The sequence below is a fragment of the Camelus bactrianus genome, chromosome 7 (genome assembly GCF_048773025.1).
Source record: "Camelus bactrianus isolate YW-2024 breed Bactrian camel chromosome 7, ASM4877302v1, whole genome shotgun sequence".
Classification (NCBI taxonomy): domain Eukaryota; kingdom Metazoa; phylum Chordata; class Mammalia; order Artiodactyla; family Camelidae; genus Camelus; species Camelus bactrianus.
Genome location: NC_133545.1, coordinates 12,225,052 through 12,252,334, shown reverse-complemented (window position 1 = coordinate 12,252,334; position 27,283 = coordinate 12,225,052). Strand labels below are relative to the sequence as shown.

Genomic DNA, 27,283 nt, shown 5'->3' with positions numbered 1-27,283 from the left:
AGGGGTCTGTAGCATCTTGTGGAAATGGGAAATGGATTGTTAGTCAACAGTGCAGGAGGAGCCATTTCTGTCTCTATAGACAGCCTGTTTCAGGTGCTCCTTAGGCTGTGAGTGGCAGTCACACTTCCAGCAGCAGAGGTGGCCCACATCCTAGTTTCTGTCCCAAGGCCCCTTCCACTTGTGAGGCCCACAGACCCACCCCTGGCAGACTTCTGTGGAAGCCTGGAACCCACGTGGAGATACAGGGTTGTATACATGGAGGTGACTGTGGAACCGCAGCTCATAAACCCCAAAGAGCAGAGCAGAGGACCACCAGGCCTTCCCTGGCTGTGTTGGCTGATTTCCAAGCTCTGTTCCACTCCCTCGTGCTCTCTGAAGTTTTCTGACCTTCCTTTGGTTCTTCAAGGTTAAGCAAACTCCCCAAAAACTTCACACAAAAGTCCATATTATTGGGGGCTTTATTCTTTTCTGCGGCAGAACACCCTCCCACCCCCGCCGTCCCTTCCCCTCCCCAGCCGCCTCCATCCTATCCGTTCTCCCCATTCTCCATTGCTTCCATGGCTCTTACCACACTTTGCATTGCATAGTACGTGCCCCCTGTGGGGTCTGCCTCATTAATGCAGAGCCTGTAAGGTCAGGATGTGTGTCTCTATGTCCCCAGGACCCATCACGATACATATTATTTAGCCTTGATAAATATTAGATTGAGTTTAAGAGATACTTACTGGGCTTAATAAGTATTGATTGAATGCCTGATCATGGTCCTTCTGGAGCCACTCCCCAAGGTCCGAACGCATTCCCCAAATCAGTGCAGCCAGGGACTCCTGCCGTCCAAGGACAACACCCCCACCCCACCCCTCCCACCACCCACCCCGTCCTGCTCAGCTGAAAACCAGACGTGTGTTGAGGAACTGGCTTTCAATTTACCCAGCGTTTCCGCGGTCTGAGGAAGGAAAGCTAAAGGTGTCTATGGAGAGACAGATACCTTAGGGGCGAGAAGGGCCGTGGAGGACGCTGGCCTTCTGGGTGAACGACCCGAGGGCTGGGTGAGCCTCTGCGGGCGTCCGCGCAGCGTCTGCTTTAAGGGGCGGTCCCGGAGTCGGCGGGCGGGCGGTCCCGGAAGACGCGGGCAGCGCGGCCTCCTTGCCCGGATCCCCGGCCGTCGGCGTCCGAATTCCCGACCCTCCGCGCCCGGATCTGCGGTCCACGGCGCCCCGATCCCCGACCCTCCGCGCCGCGATCCCCGGCTCTCCGCGTCCATATCCCCGACCCTCTGCACGCAGATCACGGGGCACTCCGCGCCCTGACCCTCCTTCCCCGCCCTTGGCGCCGGGGCCTCCCACCGCCCTTGGGGTCTCGGCCCTCTGCATCCCTCATCCCCAACCGGCTCCCCTACCCCTAATCCGTGCGCCTGTCCTCAGCCGTGCGCACTACCCCCAACCCCCGCTCCAGGCCTAAACCCCTTGCCCTGTCTGGTTCTTCCTCACGCCCAGCCAGGCGCTCGGCGCCGCCGGCCTCTGCACTTTCCCCTCCACCCGACCCCTGCGCGGCGCCTCCCCGCTCCAGCCCTCGGTGGGTGCCCTGCCACCCCGCGATCTCGCGCCGACTCGCGTGCGCGGTCACCCTGTGGCCGCCTGGCTCTGACTCCGCCCGCGCGGCCACCTCGCGCAGGTCACGTCCTGTCCTGGGCCTGGCCTGGCCCCTCCTGCTCCCAGTTCTGAAAGCCCTCGGGCCTTAGGCCCAGACAAGGTACCTGGAAAGGAGTGGGGACTGATGGGCCGGCCCCTCCTGTGGCGGAGGCGGGGCAAGGCTGTGGGCCCGGAGGTGGGGGGGCCCTGCACGGGCAGGACCGGGAGCAGGACTGGGCTTAGACTGCACGCGGAAGAAGAGGTCTGAGCGTCGCCTACCTTACAATTACCCATTTTAAGTGGAATATTCAACTGGAGCCCTGGACTCATGTCAGCCCTGCGAAAAGAATGACCATAGATGGATGCTCCTTAAGTCAAGGGCAGGCAACCTAGGCCGTGGACCTCTGGGAGAGGATGGTGACCCCCTGGCGCTTCTCTGTCAGGGTCTGCTTGTCTCACCTAAGGAGTTTTGAGCTCAGAAAGGAACTCGGCCTTCTGAGACCCACTGGCTGCTCTCACAAGGCTAGACTCTGTTGGCTTCTGCTTGGCACTTTGCCCAAACTCATCTCAGCCTATGAGGACGTTGGTGACAAGGTCCCTGAGAACCTGTGTCGGCAAAGGGCTAGGTGGAGTGACCTGGCTGAAAATGTGCCACTGGAGAGAGTCCCCCAGGAGGGGCGGCTAGACTGCCTCCTTCTGCACTTGCGTGTCTGGCTTAGGGCTGGCGCTCTCTTGGTGAAATTCTTTCCCCTCCTTCTACTCTACCCCCTCACTTACCTGGCTCCCAGTGTCTCCAGCCTCTGGCTCCACCTGCTTTTGAAAGCCACTGAGACCTCAGGCCCAACGTACATCAAACTGGGCCAGTGGGCCAGCACCCGGCGAGATCTCTTCTCGGAGGCTTTCTGTGCCCAGTTCTCCAAGCTGCATGTCCAGGTGACTCCCCATGCTTGGACTCACACTGAAGACTTCCTACGGGAGGCATTTGGGGAGGACTGGGGGCGGGTCCTCTGCTTTGAGAAGCAGGAACCTGTGGGCTCAGGCTGTGTGGCCCAAGTGTACAAAGCACGTGCCAATCCTGCCTTCCTGGAGAATGACAGCATCCAGAGACTTGCCAAGGCCTCCAGACTGCAGCCTTCTTCGGAAGCTGGGGCAGTCCGGGAACTGAGAGAGCACCTTGGACATCTGGGGAAGGTGTGGGGGCCTCAAGGAAGTCTTGCTGACCAGTCATTTCTAGAAAGGCTGCTCTTCCCTAAAGCTGACCTGGTTGGATCGAATGCAGTCTTGTCCCAGGCTTCAGGGCCCACCCACGGACCTGAGTCAGATCACCTCATCCCAGTGGCGGTGAAAGTAAGTGCTCTGATGTTTTCAGCCAGGACCTTCCCATCTCTAAAATCTCACTGACTCCACAGAGCTGCCTAGATCAGGAACCCCACCCTGCCTTTGCAAATCACCCCACATTGCCTTCCATTGATGTCTATTAGCTTGACCATTATCTGAGTGCCTGTGGTGTGCAAGTTGTTTGATTTCTTGGCTGGAGGGAGAGGCGGTACGAATGGTTTGAAAAAGGAAAAGGAAGAGGGCTTGGAGTTTACTGCCTCTGAGGGTGGAGGACCCACCATCCAGCTGACCTCCTACTCGGGGATCAGGATAAATCCGAGACAGACTAGGTTAGGTGTGCTGGGGCGAGCCCAAGAGGGCGGAGTTCATTTTACAGAAGTGGCTCCCTTCGCTCTTCATTTCCGGTCACCCCTTCCTGGGCTCCATCAGAATTCTCAGACACAAGAGGCAAACACCTCAGAGCTCTCTTACCTGCTGGGGGTAAAAACCCTCCTCAGGGCGACTCACTTCAGACCTACTGAATCATCTTTCCAAGGGAGGAGCCTGGGCCTGGCTTTTTATAAATGCTGCAAGGGATTCACATGATCAGGCATGTTTGGGAGACACTGAACTAAAAAGGAGTGGATGCCTGCTGTATACCAGGAAATGGGCCTGTCATGCCAGATGCAACATTTAATCTTTATTAGATGCCTGAAGTAAGCATGCTTTTCTTACACTTCATTCTCCAGTTTATTGCTAAAAGGATTTGAGGTGGAGGTAGGGCTATTGTCTGCATGTTTTAAACAGGAGGCTGACAGAGGTTGTGCAGCTTGGCCAGTTTCCTGTAGGAAATGAGTTACAGAACTGGAGCCTGAAACCAGAGCTCTCCATCCCACCTCAGGAGTTCTGTGCCTCTAGAGCAGTATTTTCCAGGCTTTAGACTACCTGACTCAGCTACCTGACGTACTCGGTCAAATGCAGATTCCCAGCCCCGCTCCCAGCCAGTCTGATTCAGCCGGTCTTGGAGGAGGCCTGGGAGTCCACATTTTCACCAAGCAACCCATGGTGACTTCTATGCTTGCTAATCAGTGGCTTGGGAGCCACTGATCTAAACTTACCGTATTTGGAAGGAAAAGCCCACCTATTCTTCCCAGAGAAGCTGAGTGCAGTGCAGGGGCGCTGCCTTCACATCTCCTCAGGGGAGGCAGGAGTATCCTGGGTGTTGGGACCGCTTGCCCTTTGCTTGATGAGAAGCTGGCTGACTCTCCACTGACAGGGGGACCCAGCTCTGCTGGGTGAGTGTGCCCTCCTGGCTGAGCCATCCCCTGTCTCGCCGTTCCTCTTCTTGGCAGGTGTTGCATCCTGGCCTGCTTGCTCAGGTGCAGATGGACCTGCTGCTGATGAAGATGGGCAGCCGGGTCCTTGCCCTTTTGCCAGGAGTCAAGTGGCTCAGTTTACCTGAGATTGTGGAGGAATTTGAGAAGCTCATGGTCCAACAGGTGAATTCTCCTTCCCTCTGTTGTAAATAGTACACAGTTTTTTGCCATTAGCAGTTGCTTAGCAAATGCTGAATGGATGAGTATTTTCCCAGTGTGTCATGGCTAATATAGTGTGTTAGTCAGGGTAGGTAAGGCTACCTGATAGAACAAAGAACATCTAAATCCTCATGACTTAATCTAACAGGGTTATTTCTTGCTTACATGAAAGTTCCATGCAGGTGAACTGAGGGAGAGAGTGGGAGCTTCACTCCATAGTTATTCAGGGACCCGATTTCCTTCCAAGTTTGTCATCTGGGGTCAGTGTGGAATGGGGAGAAAGACCAGGGAGGGTCATGTAAGAGATTCTGTGGCCAGTCTGGGAAGTGATGAACATCCCTTCTTTCCAGTCTACAAAGTCAGAGCTTTAATTACAAGCACCCAGTGTGACTACAAGGGAGCTTGGGGAATGCAGTCTTCCTTAGTGCCTGGGAGGAAAAGGAAATGAGTCTGGTGGAACATGTAGTATTATCTGTGCCCTAGTCAATGGATGAATTCTTCTCCTGGAGGAGAAGAATGATTAGCAAAGTCACACACTGTGCCTTTGTTTTGCTTTGATTCCAGGGCTGAATGCATAGACAAGGACCTCCTCCATGTCTGGGACCCCTGAGACACTTGTTTGAGTAGCCAGACTTGGTAAATCCGCTGGAAGTGGTCAGGGCTCCAAGCAGGCGTCTGGGCTGGCTTCCTGTGGTGGCACAGAATTGACAAGCTTTCAGAAGCAATGTGCCAAGTCTTCATTTATGTCATCTGATTTAGGGTTTTAAGTCCCAGGGATGCGTTCTGATGTTTAGAAAGCTTTGCTTTATGCTATGGAGTTGTATAGTTTCAGTAATGAAAGAAAACTAAAACAAAGAAAAATAGCTTCTATTCCAACACCCATCTTGGCATTAATTACTCTCAGTTCTGCCACCCACCTGAGCTTCGGTTCCCCTTCTAGAAGTCTGATAGACATCGTGCGATCCCATCACTTCAAGCTTGAGTCTCTCTATCTCACCCCATTTTGCCTCAAAAATGAACTCTTCCTACCAGCTGGAGGTCTCGTAGTCCCATCATGTTCTCAGGCTTGAAACCTTAAGAGTCTGAGTGTGTGTTGGGGGGTGTATGTTCATTTACAAATGCATGCGACATTTATTAAGAACTCTACTAGAAGTTGGTGAGAAAACAAGAGATTTTCTGGTCCTCGAGGAATACATAGCAGGAGGAGGAGGGCTGACATTAAATATTTGCAGAAAAAGTGTGATCAGAGTTACAATAGGAGACTCCACAGTTTTAGTTGGGTTCAGTTGGGGCTCAAGAGAGAAGTGGTCATTCCACCCTGAGGGTCAAGACTCCCTGGGCTTGAGCTGAGTCCTGAAAGGGGAGTGTTTGCAGTTGGGTGAAACGGGGGAAGAACATTCCAGTCATGCGGAGTAAAGAAGGGAAATGAGAAGGAGAGGTGACCGGCAGGCTGGGATGTCCAGCACTCTGCTGGTTGGGTGAAGGCAAAGTTTTGGGCAGTGGAGGAAGGAGGAAGCATCACAAGAGATGGACCTGGAGAGAGGAGCAGGGCCAAACCATGACCCACCTTGGCTGTCATCCTAACGAACAAAGACTCCATCCTGCAGGTAGTAGGCGAGGCCCAGCAGGTGGACTGGAGAGCAGGAAGATAGGGGACAGGGAGCCCAACTAAGACAGCTCTGTTAGGGTTCAGGTGACTGGTTTCGAGTCACCTTAGGAAGAGCAGTGGGAAGGAAAAGGGGCACAGATCTGAGAGCTGTTAGGGCTGCAGAGTTGATGGCGCTGAGTCTCCCGTGGGTGTGGAGGGAAGGGGAGAAGGAGTAATCTGCAGTGACTCGCAGGGGAATGGGAGGGGGCGAAGGTACATTCATTTAGACATCGAGTTTAAGAGTCTCTGGGCTTCCCCAGGGCGACGTCCAGATGTACTTGGATATCTAAGTCCAGAGACTGGAAGAGGGGTGTGGACAGGAGATCAGGTTCTGGCATCAGGAGGTGCTACTGAGGACACGAGGGGTGGGGAGAGGTAGCTGGTGAAGGTCTGGAGCTGAGTGAGCTCAGCATCCAGGGGCACACGGAGGAGGAAGGACAGGGGACCAGACCGAGGAGGAACGGTTGGAGAGGTGGCAGAAGGACCGGGGAGAGTGAAAAGCAGGCGCCAACGGAAGATCTGTTTGGGAAGAATGGGGTCACCAACAGCACCAGTCCCAGGGGCCCAGAGAGCTAACAAGGATAAAAACAGGGCTGCTGGGGAGTTCAGGGAGAGCGGCGTCAGTGTAGCTGAGTGATGGACATGGACCTCGCCAGAGGCACGGAGCTGGAGGGCAGGCTGGTGGAGGGAGGGGGGCTGCAGGGAGGTGGAGGGAGGCAACCAAGCTAAACCCCTGAGAGATGGGGAAGGGGTCCATCAGCCAGTGTGAAGGGGTGAGGGGCAGCAAAAGAATAATGGAGGAGCAGTGAAGCCCAGTTCACATTGGGGGTCGGGACTTCTGGGACAGTCCTCAGCCACAGAATGCCTTCCCCTCCCTCTGAGTTTCCTGGTAGTTTTGCAGGAGAAGTAGGGGGAAGGCAGGTGGATCTTGTGGCTTGCTAGCTCTTGGGGGCTTCAGATTTGCTGTCCCTGGGCCCAGGCTACCCTCTCCCTCATCTCTTCTCTCCATTTCCCTGTAGATCGACCTGCGTTACGAAGCTCGGAATCTAGAACACTTCCAGTGCAACTTCCTAAATGTGAATTCTGTCAAATTCCCCACCCCTCTGCGTCCCTTTGTCACCAGGGATGTCTTGGTGGAAACATATGAAGTAAGAGTAAGAGCTTCCCTGGCCGCGCCTTTTACTCACAGCCAGGCCATCTCCGCTCCGCAGGAAGGCTCGAGTCTGCAAAGACAAAAGCCAAGAGAGCATGTGATTACTGTCTGTAAAATGGAGAGGAGTTTGGATGTGGCATGAGGGTGAAAGGTAGTGTAGTGAGTTGGCTGAGAGCCTGGCCCGGGCCTCAGACTATCTGGATTTGAACATCTCCTCTGCCCTTGCATTTGCTGGGTGACCTCAGTTCCCTCCTATATAACAGTGGCAACCGTTCCTGCCTCTTAGGGTTGTCCCAGGGGTCAATGACACATGGAATGCAGAATGCCCTCCGCAGGGTGTGCCCAGAGAAATTGCTCAACAGTATTTCTGTCCTGGCCTTAGCTGTCTCCTGGTCCAGCCTCCTTTGTAGAGATAATGAGATCCAGAGGAGTGACCTGAATGACTCACTGTTACTAGCTGTGTGACCTCGAGCAACTTACTTAAACTCTCTGGGCTTTAGTTCTTTTATTTCCTCATTAGGGATAACAAGAGCTATCTCAATAGGCTGCTTTGACAATTAAATAACAACCTAGAGGAAATGCTTGACTACTTCCCCTTTCTTCTCTCTTCCTTTTCTTTTTCCTCTCCATTTTCCTGCTGAGGGTCACAGACCTCATTCATGTTCCTCTTGGCAGATTCTTGACCAGAAATAAGCTCTCCCTGACATGATAGCATCTTTTCCCTGTGGGTGGCCGTCAATAGGTTTCCTCCCTAATAAACCTATGGGATTTGTTTTCTTTTGAGAAGTACTGTAGAAGGGGAATGTCAATGAGTTAAAGTTAACTAATGGGTTACAGATTCACAGGGGTGCTAAGAAAGGAAAACCTCATTGGGTCACTTCCCAGTCAGCAGGCGGGTAGCGCTGATGTGTCCTGCAGGGCTGAGGAGCCGGGCAGTCGTGGGCTGTGCAGGGTAAAGCTGTCCTTTCTCTGATCTTCCTCAAAGGAGAGTGTGCCTGTGTCCAGTTACCAGCAAGCAGGGATTCCCATCGACGTGAAGAGGAAGATAGCGCAGCTGGGGATCAACATGCTCCTGAAGATGGTGAGCTCATGCCCAGGGGAGGGTGCTCAGCCCAGCCTGCGGGGGAACTGTGTGTGCAGAGAGGGCGGGGATGCTGTGCGGCTAGGCAGCTGCTGCCGGGTCAAGAGGGTCATCTCTAGAGATAGCCGAGCTGACCCGTATGTCCATCCTTCTACAGCTGTTGAGCACTTTCTCAGTGCCAGGCGCTCTGTCACCGAGTGAGGTGCCTTGGGAAGATTGGGCAAGGAGCCACATGTGTGGTCAGAGAGTTGGAGGGAAGAAACGAGGTAACCGAGGTGGATCTGTGAGGGCTGAGGCAGGTGGCAAACGTGAGGCAGAGGTGAGAACGGGTCCTCCAAGCAGGATGGTGGTGTGGTGCAAGCACACAGCACGGGAGGCTGTAAGCCAGGTGCTCGGGCAGAGGAGCCCAGGGTGAGGGAGGAGTGGTGGCTGAGCAGCCCTGACTTCACCTCCAGCCCCGGGGCCCATGGGTGTTGAGGGTCAGCAGCCCCCATCCAAGGGGCTCCTAGAGAAGTGGGATTGTTTTGGGAGAGCTGGGTTTCCACTGTCAGTCCAGTGGAAGCTCAGTGGGGAGAGGACTTTGCCCCAGTAAAGAGGGCTCTGAGGGGCACTGTGGGGAGGGTACAGGGGGGAGTAGCCAGGGGAGAAGCAGCCCCGAGGAGTGGGGAGATCATGGGAGGCTTCAGCTCGTGGGCTCAAGGATGGGGGGAAAAACCAAGGGCTTAGCTGACAGCCAGGTTGCCAGGAGATTCTGTCCCAGGGTCAGGGGTCAGCCAGCCTTTGGTGACCATGTCCTGCAGGTGTGCAGGCCTGGCTTCCTCAGTTCCCAGGATTTTCACCAGGGTAACAGCCTCCCTCACCTCCAGCAGAACCAGGATAGGGACGAGGAAGGTCTCCCTGTGATATGCTGCCATGTTAGCCACGAGGGATGGGGTCTTTAGCCTGCATCCAGTAGCACGAGGGGCCCTGTGTCGGCCGGGAGGAGTCCCCCAAGAGCCTCTCCAAGCAGTGGCTGTTCCGTGCCTCTGCCCTGGGTCTCTCCTTCTCCGTATAGAAGGTTTGCTGGTGGTTTCTCTGACCACTGAGATCACCTTTCACAGGAGGCAGATTCCTGTTTCAGAAATCCCAGTCCCTGGGGATTTCTTTCTTGTTCAGCAGGTTCAAAGCCATTTCTCCCAGGCTACCTAATTCCATGTGCCAGTATGGCTGTCAGAATCACAGTTAGACTTCAGTATGTGTACAGATGGAGATAATGGAGGCAAAGTCCAATTCTTATGAAATATTTTTAAAGAAAGGAAGTTCTGTGAATTTTAAGAACTGAGAGATTTGGGGAAAATCTTTAGACAATGAATAATTATTTTTAATTTGAATATTAATTGTTCAAATCATAGTTAAAAATAAGTCTTTTGTTTTTGGGGGGTAAATAGGTTTATTTACTTATTTGTCTTTTTTTTTAATTTTTAAATTTTATTTATTTGGGGGCAGATAATTAGGTTTATTTATTTATTTATTTATTTATTTTTAGGGGAGGTATTAGGGATTGAATCCAGGACTTCGTGCATGCTAAGCATGTACTCTACCACTGAGCTATACCCTTTTCCCCCAAAATAAATCTTTTAAAATGCAGTTTGGTCTTTGATTTTCATGTTCCCCTATGATCTTTTAATACTCTTTACTTTGAAAATAACTTTTCTTTTGAAAACATCAACCTGGCATGTTCCTGTACAAATTCTGAACTGATGGTATCAAGCATCGTGGCTTTTCTTTTGAGAAGAAATGTACACCTCTCTGCCTTATAATTGATCACCGGGAACTCGCTGTCATCCTGGAAGCTTTTCTGCGTGTGGCCTGGTGGTGATGGGTGGGTGAGGCTGACTTAGCCTGGAATAGCACTGATCTCTTCCCAGATTTTTGTGGACAATTTCGTCCATGCGGACCTTCACCCTGGGAACATCCTGGTCCAGGGCGCAGATGGCCTTCCCAACAGTCAGGAGGCGCGGCTGCAGCAGGTGGATGTCTGTGACGCGCTGGCGGTGGCTGTGACACCTGCCCGGTGCCCGCTGCGCCTGGTTCTGCTGGACGCCGGCATCGTGGCGGAGCTGCGGGCCGCTGACCTGAGGAACTTCCGGGCCGTCTTCATGGCCGTGGCAATGGGGCAGGTAAGACCCACTAGGCCCTCGGGATCTGAGGCCGAATTTTTTTAGGCTCTTGGGAACCACAAGGCTCCTCAGCATTTGTCATTCTTGTAAATGCCTGCATTTGCCAAGGGTTCTCCTGATGGAAATGGGAGGAGCAGAGTGAGGGGGACGGAGAGAGGAGGAAGAGGGGCAGAGGAAAGAAGCCACTTGAGGGCTAGTCAGAATGGGCTCGTTCCAAGCAGCTTGTGGTTTGGGACGATGGGAAGAAACGCCTCCTTTCCAGATGCTGTTGTGCTGGTGGTTTCTCTTCCTTCTTCAGTAAGTGTCCAGTCGGGCCCTGGGAATGCTAGCTTCTTGCCTGAATGTCGGCCGCCCTGGTCTGGGCTGTTTGCTGCAGGAAGCTGGGGCTGGTGAGAAGCAGCGGCACAGGGAACTTGTTCTCCAGGTGCTGGAAGACATGCGGGGATCTGGGGCAGGGGCGGGGTGAGGGCGCGAATGGTTTTAACCCTGCACCCCGTGGCTCTGAGGGGCTCCAGTGGTTGAGAATTATTATGTTGCAAAAGGGGTTCAGCAAAGCCTCTACTGAGTCAACCTAAAGTGCCACATCAAGGATGACAGTGAATTCTCCAGCAAGAAAGACCCTAGGAAAGAGAGAGCGTGGAGGGGAAGGCAAAATTCAGGGGAATCCCTGCTTAGGGGGCAAACCAGAGGCTTGAGCCAGAGTGAGTCTGAAAGTGTTCCCTGGGTCAAGGTTAAACATCAAGGTGCAGTGGTGGGGGGGCGCTCCTCTGCACAGGTTTGGGCAAAGGAGGAAGGTCACAGCTGAGGAGGAAGAGCTAGGCTTCTGGGCCATGCTGCAGGAGGTAAAAGGCATTAGCGATGAGGGTGGGTGTTTGGGGAGACCGTAGTGGCTTTGATCAGGGGCATGGGGTGGAAGAGGAGCGAGAAGGCTGGGGCACAGATGCGGAGTCAGCTGTGAGCAGGGAATTCTGCTCAGGCAGGAAGACAGCCAACGAGGAGAGTCTAGCTTGGCGGCAGGACCTGGTGGCTCGTGCCAGGCTGGTTGGTCAGCAGTGCCATGTGGAGTGTGAGCAGCAGGGCCCTGGCTTTGCCGCTGGGCCTCTGTGGTCTTGGAAGCAAAGCAGACAGTGCAGCTCCTTCCCCTGACTGTGCTAAGCCCAGGTGGGGCCTCACCGACCAAGAGAGGCTTCCAAAGACCCTGGTCAGTTACCAGGTATTTGGGGGTTGGGGTGGGGGTAGAGTTAAAAAAGGATGGATGGCCAAAAGCAGGATGGTAGAAGAATTAGCATGGAAACAGCAGGATATGAAGAAGTTTGGGCAGAGCATCTAGTTTTATGCCCTCTTGACTCTGCTGAGTTTTTTCCTTTGCATCTCCCAGGGCCAAAGAGTGGCGGAGCTCATCCTGCATCACGCCCGGGCCAGCGAGTGCAAGGATGTGGAGGGATTCAAGGCCGAGATGGCCAGGCTGGTGACCCAGGCCAGGAAGGATACCATCACCCTGGAAAAGGTGAGCTGGCCACTTGAGGGCCAGGGGCCTTGGGGTGTTGGCTGACCTTGCCCTTGGACAGAGCAAACCCCAGGTCTAAGAAAGACCTCTTCACGGGGAGAGACTCGAGGTGGGTTGAGTTTTAAGGCAGATAAAGAAGAAACCTTTTCCTCTGCCTCACAAATTTTCCAGGTGTGAGGAGGCCCACTGAGATCCCTGGTTCTCAAGAGTGGCTCCTTGACCAGGCTCTCCCAGGTGGCTGCTGGGCTGGTGACATTTGTAGTGGGGCAACCGCTCCCTGACTGGGGTGTAGGTGTTCTGCTGCTTCATCTACATGGAGCTCAGCTGAGCAAGGGGGGGTGGAGTGGGGAGGGAGGAATGAGGCCCCTGAGCAGACAAGGGACATACCCAAAGTTCACGTCCTTTATTTAGATCTGAACCAGAGCCCGCTTTGTATTCTACACACAGTTCTGACAAACCTGACTTTTCTTCCCAAACTCATTCCCAAGTCCACAGTAGCAGGAGCAAGTCAGAACAAGAGGTGGCCCACTGGCAGTGAGGCGTGGCCGCTGGCCCCCTGGCACTACTCATCTTATTTATTCAAATGTGATTTTTGTGGGTGCTGGGAGCGCTGGGGGAGAAGCCTCAAGGCTGATCCTTCTGAAGGGGGTCTTTGAACTCAGTTGTGAGATGGGAGATGGGCTTCTGGGCATGCAGTCCTTTCTGGGATTTGTCAGGCAGTCCGTTTCCCACTCACTGGCGTGTGTGTGTGTGTGTGTGTGTGTGTCTCTGTGTGTGTGTGTCTGTGTGCGTGTGTCTGTGTGTGTGTGTGTGTCTCTGTGTGTGCGTGTGTCTGAGAGCACATATGGGACAGGGGCCTGCAAGGGAGAGAAGTGGGTCCGGGGGCTCTGCCGTCATCTTTATTCTGTTTTCCAGCTTCAAGTTTCCAGCCTTCTCTCGAATGTCTTTAAGTTACTGATGACTCACAAGGTGAGGCCCCAGGCGGAGAAGGACGCTGTGCTCCAGGCAGGCTGGAGGGGAGGTGTCGGGGGAAGGCTGGTGGCTTGAGGGTGGTGACAGGTACTTCTCTGTAAGAGATCTCATTTTTGAAAACATTCTGCACACCGATCTGTTTGGTGAAGAGTGCAGTTTCTATTTCCTGACGGGTATGGCAGGGTCCTTCCTTGGTCACACTGTTAGTCTGTGTACCAGCAGTCTTTGCAGTCTAAGTACCTGTGACACTTAACTGTAGAAAAATGTATTTGCAAACGTAAAAACAGTCCAACTCAGGCTCTTCATGCCTTTTCCCTCCTCAGTTCACATTAATGATGCTTGGTATTAACGTCCTGGGTGCCATGAAGCCCTGGGGTCACTGGCGGCCCAAGGGCAGGTACCTCCTATCTGGGTGTGTTCAGGCCCCAGAGGGACTGTCTTGGCCTCTGCCTCCTGCCCCAGGCCCTTGGAGGGAGGTGGCCTCAAGGTTCTTCACCTTGGCCTTTGCCTTGGCTCTGTGTCCTTGTGATGGAATGTGGTGTTGGGCCACTTTTCAAAATAAAGCTGCTTAGCCAAGCGTATAAGGTGTTGAGGGTGGGGAAGGGAAGAGTCTCATCTGAAGATGGCCTTTCCTCTCACCTCTCTTGAGGTTCTGCAATCTGATAAGGAAACACTGTGTGAAAAAGGCAGCCATCTGGTAAGGATCATAACAGAATCAAGAGTCAGAAAGTTGTCTGGTCCAGGCCTTCCTCCCACAGAAGGTACAAAAGGAGGCAGGGCGGTCCACTTGTCAGGTCAGGCCCGGGGGAAGCCGGGATGTGACATGTCACCAGTGCTCTCAGTCCAGTGCTCTTTCTTCTGCTTCAAAACTACTGCTTGGGTCAAAGCAGGCACACAGACTAAGGGACCCCCAAGCATGCTGTGGACTCAGGACGGTAAGAGGGCGATAGCTAGCACGTGTGGGAAGCTGCCGCCTGGGACCTCATTTAAATCTCAGGACAGCCCCCGGGGCAGGTCTGATCTCTGCTGTATCCTCCCCACAGGGAGACTGGGCACAGAAAGGCCAAGTCACTCCCTTAGTCCCCCCGACTGTGCCCGAGGGAGCCCAGGTCTGCACCCCTGTCTCTCTGACTCCAGGGCTGGCTGTGTTGGCAGGGTTTTTGGTGAAAAACTTTATGCTTTCCAAAGCTTTTCCCAAGTTCTATTTTTAAAAAATGACTTAAATATCACTTTAGGTTGGGGAAAGCGTTCCTCATTGCTAGGAGGTTGGCTTGGAGAGAACACACACTCCTGCACGGGACGTGGAGCAGAGGCTGAGCTCACACCCAGCTCTGAGCTGCCCAAGCATCTCCAAGCCCACAGGGCACCATGAGGGCCATATGAGGCCGTGACAACAGTAGCTGTGTGCCACAAGCTCCCTCTACGCACCCTGAGGCACCTAGTTTAGCTGTGTAACATCTATTAGTATCCGAGTTAATCCCCAGAAGATTACTCAAGGCCAGCACCAAGCAACTCGCCCACGGCTACACGGCCCCAGTCACAGTGCCTGACTCAGTGGCCGCAGCCTGACCACACAGCCCCGGCTCCCAGCTGTTCTCTGGCCTCCTGTGCTCTCATCGGCACACAGCCTTCCTTACACACTGCGTGGGACACAGAGTTACACGAGCACTTAAACGTTTGCTGTTGTCATTGTGATTCCCAGGACGGGAGAGCAGAGAGAGCGCCCACTACAGTTACTGTATTCAAGGACTCCACTGGGCACTTAATTTAACATAATTTTTTAAAAAGTTTAACTATGGTTAAAAAAATATATAAAATTTACCCCTACCCATCCCCACACAGTTCAGTAGTGTTGACCACATTCACATTGTTGTGTAACAGATCTCTAGATCTCTAGAACTTTCTCATTTTGCAGAATTAAAACTCTGTACCCTCTGAACAACAGCTCCCCATTTCTCTCTCCCCCCAGCCCCTGGCAGCCAGCATCCTACTTTCTGTTTCCATGATTTTGATGACTCTAGATTTCCCATATAAGTAGAATCGTATGGAATTTGTCGTTCTGTGACTGGCTTATTTCACGCAACATAATGTTCTTGAGGTTCATCTGTGTTGTAGCAGGTGGCAGGGTTTCTTTCTTTTTAAAGACAAAATCATATTCACACATATATGTATATATACACACACCATATTTTCTTTATTCGTTTGTCCTTTGATGGACATTTGGGCCACCTCTACCTCTTGGCTACCATGAACAATGCTGCAATGAACACAGGTGTGCAAATATCTCTTTGAGATCCTGCTTTCAATTTTTTTGGATATTTACCTGGAAGTGGGATTGCTAGGTTATACGGTTCTTTAAAAAATTGAGCTATAGTTGATTTACATGTAGTATTTTTTTAGTTTTTGAGGACGCACCATACTGTTTTCCATAGCACTCACTTTTACATTCCCACCATCACTGTACTTAGTTCCCGGCTCTTCACACAGTCACCAAAGCTTGTTTTTTCTGTTGTTTTTTTTTTTTAATGGCCGTCCTAATGGGAGTGAGGTGATACCTCATTGTCATTTTCACTGCAGTTTTCTAATGATTAGTGATGTTCAGCACCTTTTCATGTGTTCTTTGGCCATTTCTATATCTTCTTTGGAGAATGTCTATCCAAATGGCACTTAATTGTTAAATAAAACATTTGACAGAAACATAGAGGTAGAAATAATATGACAAACACTGAAGAACTCAACACTCAGCTTAAGAATGAAAGCATAGTGTCAAAGCTCCGGGTCCCCCACCCTGCACACAGCCTGTGTGGGTCCTCTGTCCACCCTCTGTCCATCCTTCACGTCCTGGCTGGAAGTGCCCGAGCCACCCACAACATGCTGCTTTCTCCTAATCAGCCTATCTGAACCCCGCAGACAACTTCAGGCTTTAACCAAGATAAATATACTTTACTTTTAGCAAAGTCGATTTCCTCCATTTTCTGACCTTTAGTCCGCCTGAAAACAGATTCTTGTTCTTCTAGGTTTAAATCTTGGCTCTACTCTTCCTCACCCAGAGGCTTTGAGCAAGTCACTTAACCACCCTTAGTCTTATCCTCCTTATCTACTGAATGGGGATAATGAGAGTACTTCTGAGGATTAATTGGGTAATCCAATGTAAATTGTTATTACGATTAACCTGGCTCCAAAGGGAAAGGAACTCTGCTGTATTTGAGCAAAGCCGTTTGTGCCTGGTCTCAAAAAGGCTCCTGTGGATTTTGAAGAATGACCCTCATTCAGATTTACAGTTTCTGGTGCAGCTGTGAAATATTCATGTTAGTATTTTTAAGTCATTCACACACACCTTCCTGGAAAAGAGTTGTACATACTGTATCCCCAGATTTTTCCTTAATAATTTCTAGTAGGTGGGAGGTTGGGTGAGTAGATGAGATGGTGGGGAAAATGGGTAGGAAAAAGGATGTTAGGTAGATGGTAAAAATCACATGGCAGGTACGTGAGGCCGAGGGGGGACACTAACTGACATGGTTACCCGGACACTCTGTGTATCAGTGGGCCTCAGAAAGAAACACTGTTTTTCTGTTTCAGGTAAAGCTTGAGAGCAACTTTGCCTCAATCGTGTTTGCCATCATGGTGTTGGAGGGGCTTGGCCGCTCACTGGACCCTAAACTGGACATTCTGGAGGCAGCAAAGCCCTTCCTTCTGAAAGGACCCATGACCCCCCGCTGACTGCAGCAGTGGGTGCGGGCGGGCTTCATCTCAGAACCGGAAGCCACTCCCAACAGTCTCTCCTGTGGTAGCTTGAACATTTTAAAACTGGGATGTGTGGAAGGTCTGCCACTGCTTTTCACTCTGAGTGGTTTCAGGGGTCTGTTTTCAAAGCTCTGGGTTGTTTGGGGAAGTAAAGGGAAAGAAGGGTCCTGTCCATTCAGTCGTAGAAGCTGGGCGTGGCAGCAGGGAGACTCTGTTTCAGGGGAAATGTTCTCTGGTGGAGGACGAATAAACTTAGTTATTTTGTTTTCTGGTTTTTCTCTCTTCTCTTCTTGACCCTGTATATTCCCAGATCAAGTAGGTCCTATTGGTCTTTTCCAGACTCAGATATTTAGGTTAGAAAATGTCACAGGATCCTATAGACCCGTGGTTTCCAAGTGTTTTTGATAATATACCCTACAGGCTAAAAGTTGAATATGTTTATATGTATGTGCACAAATATAATTTATTTATAAATTTTATGCAGGGGCTACCATCACTAGCAGATCTCTGGTCGCACAACCTACACTTACGGAAAGTTACACTGTGTCTCAAATTATCTTCTTGATAATTTAAAATATTTTTTGCCAACCTCTTACTAAATTCTATTATAAGGTAAAAGGAAGAAGACAACAATGATTAATGTGACAAACTAGAGGCAGGAACAGAATCAGCTCTGCCATTTTTCTTAAAGTTCTCCTCGGCTCACATATTAGCATTCAGACGGTGTTTTCTCTTAGCAGTGTTCAGGCCCTTGTCCATCTGCCCAGGGTTAATTTTAGTTAATATTAGGATATGGATAATATAATCAATACATCCTTTTAACCAGGACTTGAAGTCCACAGCAGCACCCGGTGACACTCCAGCAGCGAATGAAAGAGTGGCAGCCACTTTCTGGCCCTCTGCACTGGGCCCACCCTGGACTGTTCTCTCAAAGCTGATCTGACACGTGGCTGGCGCGCATGGACCGAGTGTTCCAGGCTTAGCTTATAGGGTGGATATTAGCAAAGCTTAATTTCTTATTTAAAAAAAATTTTTTTAGAGATTTTGCGGGGGGGTGTAATTAGGTTTATTTATTTTTTTAATGGAAGTACTGGGGATTGAGCCTAGCAGGCACTACCACTGAACTATACCCTCCTCCTTAATTTCTTATTTTTGGAAAATATTTTCTCCTGCATCGCAGTGGATTCTCTTGCTCATTTTGGAGACCACTGCTGCAGACAGTGAGTGCAAAGTTGAGCCTTCCTTCTCTCTGAAATACCTGCTGTGACCACTCGACTAGATTCTTCCATTCTTTCCTTCTTAAAGATAAAGTTCATTTTTGTCTTTTAGGGAGCAAGTAAGATTTAGTTAGACAGATTCTTTTGGTGCAGTTTTTTTCAGAGGGGTGAAGATGTTATTTTTACTTACCAAGTCTTGAGGGGAGGGCATTTGAGTCAGGCAGTGAGGGGCTGGGGGCTCCAGGTAGCACCGGGGTAGCTCCCTCCTCATGAGCATGCCACCCAGACATTTGGCCCCTTGTGCCAAATGCACGTACACTTACACTGTGGGGCAAGAGAGGGGCACAAACACAGCAGGTGTCTCCCTAAGCAAACACCAGCACCACTGAGGCTTTCTTTAAAGCCAGTGGATTCCATCAAGCCATTGTGACATGCATTAATTATCTACCACTGCATACAAACTACCCCCAAATGTAGCAGTTTAATACAACTATGCTTATTACCTCACAGCCTGCCGGTCAGAGATCTGAGTGAAGCTCAGCCGGGTCCTCTGCTCAGGGTCCTGCACAGGCTGCAGGCATCCTGGGGCTCCGCTGGGGTGGGTCTGATGCCAAGCTCACTCATGTAGTTCCTTGTGGGCTGCTGGACCGAGGGTCTCAGTTCCTCAGGAGCCATCATAGCATAACAGCAAATGAACACAGGCTGGAATGAAGAGAAGAATAACAGAGGTCACTTGCTGATTTTTAAAATAAGTATCTTAAAAATACAAAACTTGACTTATAAATTCATCTTCTTGAGGAGAAGAGGCTACTTTCTTGGGTGTACGTGGATAAAGTGGCAGCATGGCATCTCCCTGAAGGGAGGTCAAAGCTCAATTCTTCTAAAGCAGAAAGTACAAGGTTCATTTCTGTGTTACTAAAACCACTGGAAAGATGAGTTCTTTCCATCTTTCAACAGGGAAAGGGAGATCAAGCAAGACTTTAAAAGTATGAAATTAAATAAACATCAAGTTGTGTGAACAAGCTTTTTTCCCCCTCAACTCCCTGCTTTGTTTTCTGTTTCCAGCTATGGGATAGATTCTTGATTTGGGGTTAGATCCTGTATGTTAGGCCATTTAGAGTCTGTCCTCACAGTTTGTTAAAATTTGACTGGGAATTTGATTTGCACATCAAGGCTGAGAGCTCAATGTCAGGGCTTGGTGTCCTTTCCCTCACCCCCTAAAATGCATCCATTCGAATAGAGTGCTTATCTGAGAACCAAAAAGAGGGCCATCATGCAACCTGCAAAAGGCAGTCAAGGATATTTGCCTTTGGAGTTTTATTTTAATTATTAATTAATTTATTAAAATTTTAGTGGAGGTACTGGGGATTGAACCCAGGACCTCGTGCTAAGCACACACTCTACCACCGAGCCTCTCCTCCCCCTGCTGCCTGCCCCCACCCCAGGGAGTTTTTAGAGCATGTTAACAAAACAAATATGTGTCACTGTCACATGTTCGAAATAGTTGACTGGGACCATAAACTTTTTATAATAAAAAATCAGAGTTTATTATGCAAAATGTTAAAGCTAAGGACCCCACAAATGGTCTATAGAGCAATATTGCTTTAAATACAAGCTGGCAGGCATTAATGTTAAAACATTCTGTTTTGTAATTCAGCAAAAAAGATGGGGAGGGTGAATGAATTTTAGTTTACCTGAATAGATTTTGCTACCAGGAAAGGAAGGTATAACAAAGAATAAAAATTTCCTGAGTACATGCTGTGGGCCAGGTACTCTCTTAAAAGGCTAATGAAGGGCACTGACGCTTGGAGAAGTAAAGTAACTTGTCCAAATTCGTAAAGCTAATAATTGGCAGAGCTGATGATTGTCAATCATCAGAATCTCAAGTTTTATGCTTTTTGTTTAAGCTGCGCCTTTTTCCCTTTCTTTCTTCCTTTCTTTCCTCTTTTTTTCTTTCTTTCTTTTTCTCTTTCTTTCCTTTCTCTTTCTCTCTCTTCTTGTGACCTTGGAATCACAGCATTGTTCTTTACTGGGAGCAAGGCAGGCAGCTGTATAATATGGGCAGCCAGCTTTCTTAGGAAAGATGGAAAACCCTGCCCTCCCAATTCATAAAATTTATCTCTTAGTGGTTTGTATATGTCACTAGGAAGGGTAAGTGGTGAATGGTAGGCCAGAGAAAGCCACACTATTGCATATCAATTGGAAAGTCAACTTGCACCCAGAAAATAGTAAATTCTTTTATTTATATACATAGAAGTTAGCAGGGCAGGAGAAGGGGCAGTGAAGGGGGGAGTCCTCCCGTGCCAGAGGGTCAATCAATATGCTGTTCAGAAGGGCATGGGAGGGGAGGATACAGTTCAGTGGTGGAGTGCATGCCTAGCATGCACGAGGTCCTGGATTCAATCCCCAGTACCTCCATTAAAGATAAATAAATAAACAAATGAACCTAATTGTCTCCCTGTGCCAAACAAAACAAAACAAAAATAGCACACAAAAAATTAAATAAAATGTGTATGTATTAAAAAAAAAAAAAAAAAAGAGAAGGGCATGAGGGCAGCTCAATAATCATAGCTTTATGAAGCCTATCTCCAGGGAGAGAGGTTTCTAGTTACAGGGCACACGGAGGCCCATATCTTGCCATAGAAGGAGTTACATTCAATGCACTCAAATCTCTAAATTCATTTCTCTCCGTAAGTTTCCTGTTTTTCATGCTTATGACTCAGTGTGAAGTCTTCAGTGCTTGGCTGGTGATCCATTTCAAATCGAAATCTCCAAGGCTGGCAGGTTAAGCTCGTAATTTAATAAAACCTGGAAGTTCTTAGGAACACTACAACCCGTAAGTAGGAACCCTGAGAATTCAGGGGGTGGAGGGGGGAGTCCAGAGAAGCTTGGAGTTCTTCCAGGATTTACTACAAGGCAATATTAAGAGACAAAAGCCAAGAAAGCCAAGAACCCAGGGTTAGCTCAGGATTAAGGAATTAGGTGTACTGCATAAACCGGGGGCCTGCTAACATGCAGATTCCTTGGCCCTACTTGAGACTTAGAATATCTGGGGTCGGGCTCCTCAGGGGATTCTGATACCACCAGCCCCTGTACTGATCGTTGGGAACTACTGGCTGAGGCTTGGTAATCAAGTTCAAGTTTGTAGAACAACAGTATAACAAATGAAGGCTTTAAAGAAACCCTTGTGAGCCTTTGCAGGAGAGAAGAGCCCAAAGGACTAGCTTCGGGAAGAACTACTGCTTCTGAAAGGATTTGGCAGCCTAAGAGGGTCTGGAAGGGCGGTTAATTCTGGAAAAGCAGGCAGTGGGGGGTGGGCCCAGGTTGGGTAACACCGTCTAGATCAGTAAGGACGAACAAGCTCAGATTCAGTGTTAAATGTTGACTTTCCTTTTCGCAACAAAGAAGAGCTCCGTAAGCGGAGCGCCGAGGTGCCGCACGCCCACCCCGGGGCCTAGCGCGTGGCGCCACCCAGCCGAGCTCGCCAGGGCGGTCTACACCGTTCACCTTTCAGAGGCGCCTCCTGGCCGTCAAAGCCAAGGCGCGTTGCGTCCCTCCTAGTGGTCCCGGCGGCCCTCACCGGAGGGAAGGGATTGCGATGCTCCGCCCCACTCCGCACGTCACCCTCCGGGAGATGGGCGCGGCCCCGCCGCTGACGTCACTAGGCGGGGCGCCAGGGGAAGTGACGTGAGGCGGAGGCGGGGCCTGGGGACTGCTCTCTGGGCGCGGGCAGGCATGTCGGCTTTGACGCGGCTGGCGCCTTTCGTGCGCTTTGGAGGCCACTTCTTCGGAGGCCGCCGCGTGCGGGCGGCTGGAGGCTGTGGCGTCCGTCAGTGAGTGTTGTCTGGGAGTGGGGGTTCTCCTGCTTCTAACGGAAGGCGCCAGTCTTCGGGACGCCTTCACCTTGACGCCGGGCGCGCGGGGCAGGTCCGGGTTTTAGCGACCTGCGCCCCGAGGCATGCTGGGACTTGTAGTCTCACCGTGCGACGCGCGGCCGGGGGAGAGCTGGGGCTCTGGGTGCAGAGAAGCTCTGCTCCCTTGTTAGATTAAAAGTGCGTACCCGGCCATCCTTGCCCCTGGGAGAGCCTTCCCTCGGGAAGTAGACAGTCGCATGTGCAGATTAGCTGGAGCTAATCTGGAAGCGAGAGCGAGAGTTGGGGAGGCGAGGGCGTTCCCGGTGCATATCGAGCCCCGGTATAGTTTCCCCACCTGTACCGTGTGGCTTGGAGCGTCAAGTGCGAGACCAGGTGAGGCAGAGGTGAGGCTGGAGACCTTGGGACGTAGGGAGGGAGTAGTAGATGGTCCTGGTGCCTGGCTGAGGGATTTCGAATAGAGGCGATATCGGTCTTTGAGAGGTTTCAATAAGAACTCACGAGGCCAGATTTTAATTCTGAGAAATTACTATCGTTGCAGGCTGGAGAATTAGTTCTGTGAGGCACGAGAGAGGAGGCGATCACCCAGAGAGTGCCGAAGGGTGGGAAGAGAAGAGAGCCAAAAGTGGATGCTTGGGCAATATCGGAAAATATTTTTAAAAATATTTTTTAAAGCAGTTTGGGGTTTACAGAAAAACTGAGCGAAAGGTGCAGAGATTGCCCATAAGTCTCCTAACCCACATATGGGTAGCTTCCTCCATCACTGGCATCCTCCACCTGAGGAATACATTTATTACAATTGATGAGCCTACAATGACGCATTATTGTCACCCAAAGCCCATAGTTTCTTTAGAGTTCACCTTTGCAACACCAGAATTTAAGAGAGTGAGCAAAACTAGAGTCACCCATGATGTAGCCCAAGAAACAGACTGGAGAGCATAGAGCTCGGATGCCAAGGGAGGGCACATCTACCAGAAACGAGTTGGTAGTGCAGAGAGTCAGTAACAGCGGGACTGAAAATAGTACATTGGATTTCTCTAGGTAATGCTCCAGGCCCCTTAGACCATCAGCTACTCTTTACCAAGGGGCAGTCCAGGATAGTGATTAAAGCAGGATTCTGACCCCAGACTGCCTCTATTCAAATCTCACCTCTGCCACACATCTTCCTATACTACCTGGGGAAAGTTTCATGATCTCTTAATAACTTAATTTTCTCACCCATATAATGGGGATAATAATGTTAACTTCCAGGGAACTAAATGAATAACAGATCTCTTAATGTTTTTTAAGAGGGGAGGGTATAGCTCAAGTGGTAGAGCTCATGCTTAGCAAGCAGGATGTCTGGGTTCAATCCCCAGTACCTCCATCAAGAAACTAACTAAATAAATAAACCTAATTACCTCCCCCTGCAAAAAAAGCAAAAAACAAACAAACAAACAAAAAAACAGTTCCGGTGCCTAGTAAGGACCATACTAATATTGTTTAACTATTATTAGGAAACTGAGGCCCAGGACAAAAGGAGTGACTTGGCTAAAGCCATACGTCTGTTAAGGATATGAAGCTGGGATAGGGGTAGGGTGGGTAGAAGGAAAAGGCATGTGTGACCTTAGCAAGGACAGAGATGGAGAGCCACCAACAAGAGCACTTGACCCTGCATGGGAAGACTAGAGTCATAAAGTGGTCTTTTAATAAAGATTGTAATAGAGCAGAGGATGTAATTTGCCTTTGAAATAGATGGCTAACCAGAACAAAATTAATTGGCTAATTTGTTTTTCTGGATAAGCTAGTGACCTACTAGTACAGGTTCAAAATCCCTTAACCAAAACCTTTGGACCAGTACCCCATAATCAGCACAGTCATATTTCTGGTATAAAATACAGGAATATTCACTTAATGAAAATCAAAATTAGCCTCTTGTCCATGTAGGCCAGTTTTTGCTGCTGTACAAGTTTAAAGCAAGCTTATGAAAAGCGAGTATTTCAAGGGATTGCAGAGCTCTGTTATTCTGTATTTTATGGACAAGATGAGAAAGGTTTTGTTTCTGGATGTAACTCAGAACTTTGGATGAGTGCATACTTTGGAGATAGAGCAAGTGCTTACCGCCTCCGTTTTGTCGTATAGTGCTGGTGGTGGTGTGCATATCGAGCCCCGGTACAGACAGTTTCCCCAGCTAACCAGATCCCAGGTGATCCAGGCCGAGTTCTTCAGCGGAACCATGTGGTTCTGGATCCTCTGGCGCCTTTGGCATGACTCAGATGCTGTGCTGGTAAGTGCCAGAGAGTAATTCTTATTCTTTATTGGGTGGGGGGAGGGAAGATTTATTAATAGCTTAGCTTGTTTCTTTCTTCTGTTTGTAGACTTATTTTTCTTTATGGATGTGTCCCTTCACCATGTTGTCCTTATGTATATAGAGGAATCCTGTTATTTAATGAAACATATTATCTCTGACCTTTTCCACTCAAAGATGTACATATAGGTGGCCCATGACTTATGGTTTCTATTTGGTGGCAATATTTGGAAGGGAGACTATAGATGCTAGTTTTTTTACCTTCCAAACCAGGGTAGGAGTTCATTGATGGATTAAGTTTCATACTTACATTCCTTTAAATGATAAATATCATCTAGTCTGTCCAGAGGCTCAATGCTGCCGGGTTGAGGTGGGATAGATGTAGGCTAATTTGTCTGAAGAACAGAAGTTAGTTACTGGTTAGTGACTTTGTTACATGTCATTGGCCTCAACTGAGCTTTTATTTTTAATCACATTTGTACAGACCCTGTTCTCTAGGCAATTACACTTTTAAGCCATTAAAATCTGTTTATTGATCCAGAATATTTTGAATTTTAATAAATTCGGTTTTGTTTCTAGGATAGGGGAAAAATCCTAAACAGTGTACAACTTCTATATTTATATTTTTTTATTGAAGTATTGTCAGTTTACAGTGTGTCAATTTCTGGTGTACAGCACAATGCTTCAGTCATACATGAACCTACATATATTCGTTTTCATATTCTTTTTCACCATAAGTTACTACAAGTTATTTTGAATATAGTTCCCTGTGCTACAAAGTAGGACCTTATTGTGACCTTTTTTTTTCATGGTTCCCATCAGGGTCATTTTCCATATCCAGATCCTTCCCAGTGGACTGATGAAGAATTAGGAATCCTTCCTGATGATGAAGACTGAAAATGTAGACTCAACTCTTTGCAAGTGGGTATGCCCCAAGTTTTTTTCTGTCTGTCTGTCTATCCATCTATCTATTTATCTATCTGCCTATTAATCAATTAATAGAAGTACTAGGGATTGAACCCAGGACCTCGTGCATGCTAAGCATATGCTCTACCACTGAGCCTTCCCCTCCCCACTAAGTTTCTTTTTAAAGTTATATTTACTGTTTGTCAGTAAAAATGTTTTGACTCTGCACCTATGATGGTCTCGAAGAAGCTGTACATTTCTGTTAAAGAAACAGACAAACCACTAATTGGAAAAAAATACGGCATGTGTGTCCAACAAAGGGCTTGTATCTAGTATGTGTAAAGAACTTCTATAATCAACAAAAATTAGATGAACAACCCAATTGAAAAATGGCAAAAACTTTGAGCAGACACTTCACAAAAGAAGATACGTGAATGGCCAATAATCATATGAAAAAAGGTCCTTAATATCATTAGTTACCAGGGAAATGCAAATTAAAGGTACAGTAAGATATCATTTGTATCCACTAGAATGGCTAAAATAAGAAAGGCGGGCAACTTCAAATGGTGGTGACAATATAGAACAACTGGAATATTTGCTAGTAAGAATGTAAAAAGGTAAAATTTTGGCAGTTTCTAGTGAACAGATGTATATCCTAGGATTCAGCGACTTTATTCCTAGGTATTTACTCAAGAGGAATGAAAATACATGTCCATGAAAGATGTGTATAAAATTTTTTATAGCAGTTTTTTTCTTAATAGCTCCAAACCAGACCCAGTTGTCCATCAATGGGAGACTGGATAAACACATTACAGTATATTCATTCAACTGAATAATAATTCAGCAATTAAAAATAACAAACTACAAGACACAGGGGTAGGGAGTATAGCTCAGGGGTAGAGCACATGCTTGGTGTGCACAAGGTCCTGGGTTCAATCCCCAGGGTCTTCATTGGGGGGAAAATTTTTTAAATAAATAAATGTTTTTTAAAAAAGGAAATCTTAAAAAAAAAGAATAATTTAGATAAATCTCAGAATCATCATATTAAGCAAAAGGACTGCGTCACTTAACAGTTACATAATGCATGACTCCATTTATATGAAGTCTTAAGTATCAGTAAGACTAGTCTATAGAGGTGGGCTGGGGAGTTTGGGGTTATGTGGGTGTGTACAATTGTCAAAATTCAACATTGAACTGTACCCTTAATATCTGTGCATTTTTATTTTAATTACACCTTAATAAAGTTGTAACAAAAAAAATTAACCATTGCACATTAATAACTGCCATCATTCAAAATGTCTTGGAGGGAGGGTATAGCTCAGTGGTAGAGTGCATGCTTAGTATGCATGAGGTCCTAGGTTCAATCTCCAGTGCTTTTAAAATAAAAACAAATAAATAAAATAAACCTAGTCTCCCCCCCACCCCCCAGCAAACAAACAAGCAAACTGTCTTGGAAGTTGTTAGGAAGTATTAAATGATAGTTAAGTGTTCCTGATAATCATACTATTACTATTATCAGTATTATCTTATTTAGAAGTAGCTCATTGACATGAAAATTATAGCAATTTGGGGGGTATGCAGGGAGTGAGGGGGATGAGAGTGAACAGTTAAGCTGTTTTACAGCTTGTTTTGTGTCTCTGGCTTTGCTATGGACAAGTCAGAAGTCCGGCCCTTACCAGATCTCGTTTCCCCAGCGTTAATGGGTCTGCCAGCACTAACCTCTTCCTATCTTATGTATTTTTCAGCATTGTCACACATAGTCATTAACATTTTAATGACTAGACTGTAAACCCTTTGACGAAGCAAGGTGATTTGGCTTCTGTCCTCTGCAAGGCTATTCACATGATTGATGCTCGGTGAATGCTTCAGTAATTGAATGAACAAGAATGATGTATATGAATTATTGAAAATATAAGTTCTTAAAGCTTTCTACTTTTGTTTCCTTACAGGAACGAGGTGAGAATTTCAAGAAATTACGGACATCATATTATATATTAAGTTGTAAATTAAAAGTGTTTTGGTCAAGAATGAGGAACTGAGTTAATAGATGTGTCTGATAATGACAACCATCCTTTGTGGGTCATTTCCTGTGCTAACTGGTTACAGGCCCTTTCAGTGGATCCTCTTGGCTACCCCATGGTGTAAATAGGCAGTAGGGCCATTCATCAGTGAGGACGGGGTTCAAAGAAATGAAATAACTTGCTTAGGGTCACACACTTACAAGTGATGACCCCACACTTAACTTCAGTGCCATTCT

The 27,283-nt window shown here is 48.6% G+C and overlaps 2 protein-coding genes and 1 long non-coding RNA gene across 10 annotated transcripts; 2 read left to right on the top strand and 1 right to left on the bottom strand.

Moving 5' to 3' along the window:
• The first annotated feature begins 1,122 nt into the window (after window positions 1-1,122).
• ADCK2 (aarF domain containing kinase 2) lies at window positions 1,123-17,011 on the top strand. 6 transcript variants are annotated; one of them, XM_010947457.3, is made up of 8 exons: window positions 1,123-2,975; window positions 4,298-4,444; window positions 7,148-7,276; window positions 8,267-8,362; window positions 10,270-10,521; window positions 11,900-12,028; window positions 12,944-12,997; window positions 16,580-17,011. In XM_010947457.3, exons 1-8 carry the CDS (start codon window positions 2,043-2,045, stop codon window positions 16,718-16,720), a joined length of 1,881 nt encoding a protein of 626 aa, XP_010945759.2. In that variant the 5' UTR covers window positions 1,123-2,042; the 3' UTR covers window positions 16,721-17,011. The 6 variants fall into 6 exon arrangements, 5 of the variants coding, with proteins under 5 accessions (XP_010945759.2, XP_045366931.2, XP_045366933.2 ...); XR_006722111.2 differs by lacking the exons at window positions 12,944-12,997; window positions 16,580-17,011 and adding an exon at window positions 10,784-10,945; XM_045510975.2 differs by lacking the exon at window positions 7,148-7,276.
• On the bottom strand, window positions 7,214-21,620 carry LOC123614665 (uncharacterized). Of its 2 annotated transcripts, none has more exons than XR_012508054.1 (3): window positions 21,469-21,620; window positions 18,465-18,663; window positions 7,214-7,351 (listed from the first exon to the last, which is right to left on the bottom strand). It is a non-coding gene; the product is annotated as an uncharacterized LOC123614665 (long non-coding RNA). The 2 variants fall into 2 exon arrangements; XR_006722112.2 differs by lacking the exon at window positions 7,214-7,351 and adding an exon at window positions 13,529-13,659.
• Window positions 21,621-21,635: 15 nt separating this feature from the next.
• Window positions 21,636-27,057, top strand: NDUFB2 (NADH:ubiquinone oxidoreductase subunit B2). 2 transcript variants are annotated; one of them, XM_045510979.2, is made up of 4 exons: window positions 21,636-21,794; window positions 23,955-24,099; window positions 24,943-25,041; window positions 26,976-27,057. In XM_045510979.2, the coding sequence occupies exons 1-3, from the start codon at window positions 21,697-21,699 to the stop codon at window positions 25,015-25,017; spliced, it is 318 nt and encodes a 105-aa protein (XP_045366935.1). In that variant the 5' UTR covers window positions 21,636-21,696; the 3' UTR covers window positions 25,018-25,041; window positions 26,976-27,057. The 2 variants fall into 2 exon arrangements, with proteins under 2 accessions (XP_045366935.1, XP_010945758.1); XM_010947456.3 differs by having other exon boundaries at window positions 24,943-25,045.
• The last annotated feature ends 226 nt before the right edge of the window (window positions 27,058-27,283 follow it).